General features: G+C 43.7%; 1 protein-coding gene across 2 annotated transcripts in view; it reads right to left on the bottom strand.

Moving 5' to 3' along the window:
* Window positions 1-5047: 5047 nt before the first annotated feature.
* The window catches only part of LOC143294082 (solute carrier family 23 member 1-like), a 16963-nt gene continuing 12010 nt past the window's right edge, over window positions 5048-10000 (bottom strand). For both annotated transcript variants that reach the window (XM_076605505.1, XM_076605504.1), the window contains exons 9-12: window positions 7279-7532; window positions 6354-6627; window positions 5807-5902; window positions 5048-5352 (exon numbers count right to left, since the gene is read on the bottom strand). In XM_076605505.1, the coding sequence (XP_076461620.1) occupies window positions 5069-5352; window positions 5807-5902; window positions 6354-6627; window positions 7279-7532 (908 nt within the window). In that variant the 3' untranslated portion in view covers window positions 5048-5068. The remainder of the gene's footprint in view (window positions 5353-5806; window positions 5903-6353; window positions 6628-7278; window positions 7533-10000) is intronic.

Here is a 10000-nt window from a genome sequence, read left to right as displayed (position 1 = left end):
AAACAGTCCACGGGGCAGAGACGTCACTGACTGTGACGTTGAAAAGAATGAAATGGATATGGCTACAATTATCTAGATCAATCATAGCCGGGCTGTGACTACATGTCAAAGTAATAATTGAAACAAGCAAACCAAGCTAAGACAATATCAACATATTCATATGAACAACAGTAATGTGTCGGATAATCTACAAATTATCAGCACATCTGAAACAAAACACAGCTGTGTGTGCCCAACATGCTCAATGTGTCCTTGAAAGCAGCACCTCGGAAAGTGACCAGCAGACAAGTGAACAGCTCTCAGTTCAAAATCGAATTTTGAATAGCCTTACTCCACAGGAGTTACCTCCTCATCTCAATGGTTGGACACCATCACTGCAGTCAAACTGTTATCCACTTTATGGCATGTGCTGTGAGTTGAACTACGGTAAGTAGCAAGCTGAGCACTTGGCTACGTGTATAAAACATAAAACTTGTAAATGTTAATTACATGATGTGGAATTTGTTTGCAACGCAAACACTGCACCAGTACTAAAGCCTTTATCAGTACTAAAGCCTTTACTACTCACACCGTTGATCTTTACACTGTTCATGATTCTACTTGTTACTATTACCATAAGTAATCTGCTATTTATGCTATACCACTTATATTACTGTCACACAAGCAGACAGAGATACAGAGTCACAGTCACAGGCGTACTCTCTCTCTCTCTCTCACACACACACACACACACACACACACACACACACACACACACACACGCACGCACACACACACACACAAACAGAATGACAAGAAAACTTATAACGATACCAGACTGCAGTTTTCCTGTGAAGCTTTTTAAAGTCCTTTGCACGTTAACGTTGCCTAGTTACAACGAAAGTGGTTTTTTTGTTGTTGTTTTTTGTTTTTGTTTTTGTTTTTTGTTTTTTTTTTTGGGGGGGGGTTCCGAACTCCTATTATTATGATTATGATAGTAAATGATGATGCTAATAATATAATAATCTGTTGGCTAGAACGCTGTTGCGAAAGCGTGGCTTGCGCTTCAGATGGGACTGGCTAGAAAAGCCAAGTTAAGATCTATCATCATGCCACGTTTCCCGTCAACAAACGTTGCGGTTTTTGAGAACCCGCCAAAAATCTTTGTTTACCAGAGATGCACACACGAACACGCACACGCACGCGCGCGCGCGTAAACACACACACACACACACACACACACACACACACACACACACACACACACACACACACAAGCAGAGAGACAGACAGATAACGGAATCATTGTGATTACAAATAAAACTCTCACATTGTTTACATACGTCAGCTGGACTGGCAAAACAAGAAAACAGAACTCACCAAGCATTTGATAAAAGCGTGCTCGTGAGCCTTGTGTGTGTGTGTTTGTGTGTGTGTGTGTGTGTGTGTGTGTGTGTGTGTGTTTTCTGTTGTTGTTTTATTGTTATCCATCAAAACTCGGCGAACCATCTTCGCTAAAAATGCGTGTAAATGAAAGAGTGTAATGGACATTGCTGATGGTGTTTGAATTTCAATTGATGCACAGTATATTTAATTAATGTCATGATTGACACAAAAGTATTGTTTTACACGGCGCAGTGCACACTTTATTTCATTTTTTAAGATTAATTAACACAGGAATATGTTGTTTCATACGGTGCAATATAGTATGTGTTTGATTGACGTAATTATTGTATTGGATTGAATTGTATTTATTGCATTATGTTTTTGTCAGAACAGATTTCTCTGTGGTTAAATTTGGGCTGCTCCCCCCGTGTAAGAGCGCGTCCCCACAATGCAGTGCCACCTTTTTTGTCTCTCTTTTTCTGTCTGCAAATGTGTTGTTGTTGGTCTTTTTTTTTGGTCTTTTTTCTTTTTTTTCTTTCTTTTTTTGTTGGTTGGTTGGTTTTTTGTTGTTTTTTTTTTTTTGTTTTTTTTTTTTTTTGTTTGTTGTTGTTGTTTTTTTTGGGGGGTTGTTGTTTTTTGTGGGGTTTTTCCTTGCTTTTTTCTGTACTATAAAAGTGTGATTTTCTGTAGTATTTTGCCTGAGGCCTCACTTTTCTTCCCGTGGGTTCTTTTACGTGTCTAAAGTGCATGTTACACAAAGAACTTCGATTTGTCGTCTCATCCGAATAGTCAACTAGCACCCAGAACAACTCTCGAGGTCTACTGAAGTGGGAAGGGAGGGGTGGGGTGGGAATAGGGATTGAAAATCCCGTTCCATATAATTGCAAGATCCAGCCCGCGGACAGCTGCTTCCTAGTCGGGCGAATGAATCACCGCTTGGCCACCGTTCCACGTGTTATGATTGGCGCGACAATAATTATTCTTTTGCATGGAGCAGTATGGTTACTTTTGTTTTGGCACTGAATGTGAATAATATCTGACACAACAATATTGTTTTATATGGCGCAATGTTGTTTCTAATGTAACAACTAACAGTGCAATAAATATACCAGCGAAGAGTGTTCTATTACATCCTGTGGTGACGTTGTCAGTTGTTGGGACCCCCCCCCCCCCCCCCCCCCCCCCCCCCCACACACACACACACACTTTCACATACACACACACACACACACACACACACACACACATATCCTGTCACACACTCACATCCCACACACATGCACGTCTCTGCAAGTTTGTCTGAATAATATGTGATTTAATGGCACAACTGCATATCTAATGCATGTTACCGGTAATGTACATATTAATCTGGTGTTCTAAAAGACTCTTGGTACAATTCCATTCTCATTTTAACGAAAGCACTAAAGAGACTAAAAAAGGAAATGAAATAAGCGTACGTAATAAACTTCAAATATTAAAATTCAACAGATGACTGGCCATGCATTTGCTCGAAGGACGCGTAAAGCAGTTGTTTAAATCAGATATTGTAAATCTACATTGGACATTAATAATCCTCAAATACTTATATCAGTCACTCGTTCTCAGTGTGATCGACTATGGACTTGGGCTAACAACGCTGTCTCAAAGTAGCCTCCTAAGACTAGAAAGAGTTCAGAATGAAGCTATGAGGCTGATCCTTGGAACAACGAAAGACAAATACGGAGACCTTGCGATACCTGTCTGACCTTCCTTCAGTGCAGGCTAGAAACAAGTTAGAACAGGTTAAGGCCTATTTCAGAGTATTAGAAAACCTTCAAATTCCACTGCAGGATTCAGTTAAGCCATGATTGCTCAAAGGTACCCTGAAGAATCCTGGATTCACGTGTACACAGATAGCTCTGCAACCAACGCTGTTGCTGACGGAGGAGCAGGAGTGTACATGAAGTCTCCTGAGCACCACACATCCACAGCAAGGATACCCACAGGAAAGTACTGTTCAAACTACGCAGCTGAGGTTCAGGCGCTCATGCAGGCCGCTTCAATGGTTCACGACTCAGAGAGCGAATGCCCACAAGTTGTCTTTCTGACAGATGCGTTGTCTGTCCTGGAAGCCCTTGCAGGAGATAAACTTCCTCGTCTCAAGGAGAAACTACAAGAAGTTGCCCAGCAACGACGAGTAGTCCTGCAATGGGTTCCAGCCCACTGCGGAATTCCAGGCAACGAAATTGCAGACCAGCTCGCCAAACTCGGAGCGAAAGAAAGACAACCAAACAACAGTGTTAGCTTCGCTGAAAAGAAGACCCTTGTGAAGGCAGCACTGCGACCACAAGCCACAAGGGATGCATATCACGAGCTTGAACGCTGGCAGCAGGTAGCAATTATGCGCTTACGCACAGGACACTGCCGCCTCAACGCGCACATGTTCAAGAAGCTGAAGCTGGCACCATCACCGACCTGTCCCTGTGGTCTTGAAGACCAAACACCAGAACATGTTCTGCAGACTTGTCCCCTCCACCAGGGACTGAGAGACACCGTGTGGCCAGAAGCGACCCCACTACGCACCAAGCTCTACGGCTGCAGACAAGACCTGGAAGCCACGACGACATTTGTCTCGCAGGCCAGCCTGACTCTGTGACAAGTGCGACCGAAAAGAAGAAGAAGAAGTTAAGGAATAAGGCAGCCGTCTAGGACGCGGAAGATCATGGACGTGGCAAGCAGAAGATACAATCCAGCTTGGCGCCAGCTACAAGATCTGTATAAAAACAACAACAAAAGAATGGGAGGAAAACCCTGAAAACCTCAATCATCTTTTCAACACAGCCATTTCACCCACTCTAGGAAGACATTGTATGGAATGGCCAGAGGGCAAAACTGATGCAGAAGTGAAGCTACTCATAGAAGAAAACAGTCATGAAGACATCATCATATACACAGATGGCAAATTCACCAAAGACCAATCCTGTTGGGGATTCACTGCAAAGCAAAATTGAAAACCATTAAGGGAAGAGAATGCCATGTACAAAGTCATAACTTCCAGCCTGACACTGGAAGCTGAAGCTACGACACATGCTCTCCAGTGGTTGTCATCTATTCATACGCCCGGAGACCAATATGCCATGATTCTAACGCCTCAATGAACATCATACGAAACATCGAAAGTGGAAACAGAAGCCCAGAGTGGCATGAGGCAATGTGTAACTTTCAGATCCAAAACCCTACTCTTTCATACTGCCTGGGACATGCAGGTATTAAGGGAAATGAGCAAGCTGACAGGCTTGCTGGGAACGCAAAAACAACGAGCGGTCTACATCCAGGAAAGTAGAAAATCTTAGAAAAGTAAAAGAACACTAAAGAAAAACAGGTACAAAACCATCACATCATCGATCGCTTCACAGAAAGAATGGCAGAGAGGGAGCGGCCAAACGTCAAGCATGAAAGGTAGAGCACGATCCTTTCCAAATCAAACGAATACTGGCATCATGTTCAAACCTACAATGCGAAAATTTCTTTAAAAGGAAACAGAGTCTCTCTGGGCTTTTCCAAATACAGTAGACACTGGAGATCAGGAAATCAGTGACAGCTTGTGTGTGTGTGTGTGTGTGTGTGTGTGTGTGTGTGTGTGTGTGTGAGTGTGTGTGTGTGAGTGTGTGTGTGTGTGTGTGTGTGTGTGTGCGTGCGTCCACTATCACAATGTCAAGCCCCACTATATCCTAACCTCTGATGAAATGGACAATAACTCAGTAGCATGGCCATTCATCAGAACATCGCCAACCTCTCCGCCATTTTGGTTCAGTGGCTTCACGCCACTTCTGGAAGTCCAGTCTTGGAAGGACGGCGAAACGGGGATGTAGGAACAGAGGGGAATCTTCCGGATGAGTCTGGACACGTACGGCAAGTCGTAAATGTTCCGGATGTCGTCCCTTTCACTGGACTCCGCATTCGTTGTCTTCTCTCGCCTGTTGAGAAAGCCTCGTTCCTCCAAAGTTCCTGAAAAGAGAGCAGATATTCAGGTTGTGTTTCATTTAAAGGGGAACCAAAAGTGCGTAAGAAATCCCACTCTCTTTCTTTCTTTCTTTTACCAGCTCACAGAAACTAAGGGAGTACTGATACTGATCCCTAGATCTTTCAGTGTTTCTGTTTATATGGAATAGGTGCCCACCTTTTTTTTCACGTGCTGGTATTATGTTGTGTTGACTGGTATTGTATTGTGTTGTGTTGTGTTGCAAAAAGATATCAAGCGTCACTCCCCGGAAAACCTAAATCCAGCAGCCATATATCCACATAAGCTAGCCGTCACAACCACTACACCACCGCCACCACCACTAACAACAACAACCATAGCAGCCACTTTCAAGAATAACACACGCCACCACAGTCTAACCGGCAGCAACAACAACAACATTCGAACTGATAAAGAACAGAGTTAATGAAGGAATCGAACCAGGAATAATGTTGTCCAGGAAGCAGCCGACGAAGCCTCCCACAAACATGGGGGTCCCCAGCGTCACTACCAGAATCTGGTCCATTTCTGCATTACCTGCACACAGTACAAACCAAAAAAGAGACGTTCTTTCATTTGAGAGGAACCGTAACCCACACTCTCACCACCAACAGCTACAACTGCCGCCAACAATCGTCAACTACCACAAACACTAACACTACCACACCAACAACACCAACCAACCAAAAAACTTCCAAAACTGCATCAGTGATGCGCATCCATAATCTACACTCTCACCACCACCATCACCACCAACCACAGCAACCACCATCGCCATCAGACCAACAACATTATACAAAAAACAAACAATTCCCAAACTGCACCAGCAGTATCTGAATTTAAAAAAAATAGAGACCTAGGCTTTGGTTCACCAACCAACTAGCCATCAACCACCACAAATAAACAACCAGAACACACGAAAAAAACAACGATTCCAAACGACTCTAACTCTGCAGTACAAGCACGCACATACGTGTCCACAACGTACCAGTATCAATAGCTCCCACGTGCCCAGTCACCCACTGGGGAATCCCAATCCCCATCATCATGGACAGTCCGAAGATGGCCATGTTTCGGAAAGCCGTCATGTTGGCGTGGAGGGCGGTGCTCAGACCAATGGCCGTCACCATGGAGAGCATGACCCCCAGGGCGCCCCCTATGACGGGGTCAGGGATAAGGGAGATCACCGCGCCCAGCTTGCTGAGGAGACCCGACAGCACCAGGAGCAGGCCGGCCATTTGGGTCACCCTACGACTGCCCACCTGGATTGGTGACGGGGAGGAGGGGTGGGGGCGTGGGTGGGTGGGTAGGAGTTGGGGGAAAATCAAATCATGTTACTTACATGGTCCTGTCGAGTGCAAAGTGATCGTTTCAGAATTTAGATGATTTAATAGGCGCAACCGTAACACAACGCAACGCAGCAGAGCACAATACTCACTTATAACCTAACACTACAACAACAACACAAACCCATCGCTCAACAGCACGACGCAAATACCACACAACACAACACGATACCACACAACACGAATGCAAACGCCTACACTGACACCAATACCACCACCAACAACACCACCAACACAACACAACTCAACAGAACTACAACCAAACACAACAACAACAACAACAACAACAACCACAGCCACAAACTGACCTCGGTGATGATTGGTTCCACGACACAACAACACAGCACAACACAACACAGCACTACACACATCACCACCAACACCACACCACACCACACCACACCACAACTACAACTCACCACACCTCACCACCACAACCACCACGACACTGCCCCCGTCCCCCCGTTACCCTCCTCCCTCCTCCCCCCTCACCCCCTACCCCCCCACCCCCCCACACACACACACACAACAGCACGCACAGACACAGATCCCAAACAGAAAACGGACCTTGGTGATGACAATGGCCCCGATAGAGTGACTGTAGGAGGTGGTGGCGTGTCCGGCCCCCAGCATCCCGCTGATCACACTGGCCAGTCCCTCCACCGCCACCCCCCTGTTGACGGCGCTGGAGGGCGGAGGGGGCGCGTGGCAGGCGCGTGCCACGGCGAAGTAGTCCCCAACAGACTCCACCACGGAGCACAGGGTGGCGGCCAGCATGCCCACGAACCCTGCCGCGCTGATGGTGGGCATGCCGAACTGGACTGTGTGTATGTGTACGTGTGTAAGGATTTTGACTCTCAAACCAGGAGGCAAGACTGCACTGGCTCTTAGTGCTGCAGCCTTGGTGTCTGGTTGGCCTTCACGAACCATTCCATCGCCGACTGTCCTAAAACCCTCTTGGCCGAGAGAGTGGGGATGTAACTTGGGCAAGACACTCTCCACTATAATCAAATTCTAGCCCAGATAGTTGGGACAGCAGTTGCCTCCTCTGCTGTTCTGATGGTCAGATTTGGACACCATTGACTATCACACATGTAGGTGTGTGTTGGGAAAGGGTACCATTAATTTACTGGCAGTATAATAGTCTGGCGTGTCCGACTATGACCTTTAGAACAGCAGAAGAGACAACTGCTGCCCCAACCGTCTGGGCTAGATTTTGATTATGGTGGAAAGTGTCTTGCCCAAGTAACATCTCCACTCTCTTTGGGCAAGAGGGTTTGAGGACAGTCGGCGTTGGGATGGTTCTCAAAGGCCATCTAGCGCCTGAGGCTGCAGCACTAAGAGCTAGTGCAATGTTGCATCCTAGTTTGACAGTCGTAATCCTTCACAAAAGACTAAGCTGTAAGTGAATTTCCATTGTAAAGGAGAAACCACTGAGCTTGCAGCTCTCAGTTTGCTGTTGGCCCAAATGTAATCTTATGTCAGCCTGCCATTTATGCTGTGTGTTGGGCCTATACTGGTGGTATCATATTGTATTACAGCTCTGAACAGAATTGATTAAAAAATATAAAAAATAAAAAAATAAAAAAAGAAAGTTTACCGCGTCTCATTGACATAATCACAGCTGTCAACTCAGAAAAGCAGGATCAATCTGTGAGGATGAGTCACATATAGATTTTCGGACAGTTTTGACTCACTTATGTAAACAAAGTGAATCTATGTTTTAATCCGGTGTTCAGTTGTGTGTGTGTGTGTGTGTGTGTGTGTGTGCGTGGTAAACTTTAACATTGACATTTTCTCTGCAAATACTTTGTCAGTTGACACCAAATTTGGCATAAAAATAGGAAAAATTCAGTTCTTTCCAGTCATCTTGTTTAAAACAATATTGCACCTCTGGGATGGGCACAAAAAATATATAAAAAGAAGCCAAATTAAATGCAAACTGCATTTACTGTTATATTTATATTTTTTGTATTCTCTTAACTTGGCACTTTGATCTGATATTCTGAAACAACAACAAGAGCAGTCATTATTATCATATTTTGTTCAAACAGGAACTTCTTTTGCTAAGCATGGAAGTTTTATTTATTTTGCAAACGTTTTGGTGCACATAGTAAAAAGGGGAAATTAATCTGTAATTAATGCTAGGGGACTTAATTTGCTTTAAACTGATCTTTCTCATCTTAAACATTACATTTTGAAATTATACTCAATGCATAAAAAGCTTGAGTGTTTTACTCTCAGTGTACAGGGCTTTCACTATGTTCATTCGCCCAAGTGGTCTTTTTCGGAAAATACTAAAATCAATATGACGAGTAGAATTTACAGATCTATTGGCTGAGCCATGAAGGTCATGGGCAAAAATCAATTGCGTACACATATTTATACACATTCAAAGCACGTGCTCATATTCTTCGCGAACGCGAACGACGTCATTTTGTTTCAAGTTGTTGACCTGCCTGTTCAATACTATATTCAATGGACAATGCACGATAACATGTGATGGAAAGTTGGAGAAGGAGACCGTTAATTATTTATTCAGAGAAAGATTTGTGAACGCCTCATCACTTACTGGATTATGCCCCAAACTGCCATAAAAATATCCACAGAATCAGTCGGAATTCACAGTTAAAAATTGTAAACCATGCGAGTTAATACCCTTGAATTGATCACGATGAAACGAAAAAATTTCCAGTCTTGACTTTTCTCAAAATGAAGTCCTTTTCACTTCTTACGACGTTTAGAAGTACTTGTATTTGGCTCTACATGTTATTAGTTTAACAAAATACTAAATTTTCATATCAACTTTAAAACTATAAAACTAGAATGAACATAAAAGAGAAATTGAATCGACCATGTTGTACTACATTCCCGGCAGGTGTAACAAAACTTGTACATCTATCTAGATCTAGAGAAAACGGCTAAATGTTGCAGTATGATTGCGGCGATAGCCACGTCTCCTTACCGCGGACTTAAAAAGATTTTTTATGCCCAAGATACACCAGAATAATATGATTTAAACAGCGTTCTCACTGAGAATACCGCAATTGATTTATCGCCCTTTAAAAAAGTATGTTCAAATATTAGATTTTAGGACGTCAGTTAAAGAGCCACGATAGTGTAATGACAGTTTCTTCTCACCCGAACACGCGGGGTTCGAATCTGGTTAGGACTTTTTTTTCTCTTTTTTTTTTAACCCGAAACTTTATAATAACAAATACAGAACACATTTTAACGATTACATTTTTTTTTTTTAAAGTGTATCACAAATGATTCTTGAAGGCCTTGC

Source organism: Babylonia areolata, chromosome 19 (assembly GCF_041734735.1).
Source record: "Babylonia areolata isolate BAREFJ2019XMU chromosome 19, ASM4173473v1, whole genome shotgun sequence".
In the NCBI taxonomy this organism is placed as follows: domain Eukaryota; kingdom Metazoa; phylum Mollusca; class Gastropoda; order Neogastropoda; family Buccinidae; genus Babylonia; species Babylonia areolata.
Note: the sequence above shows the minus strand (reverse complement) of the source record. Positions and strands in the feature narration are given on the sequence as shown.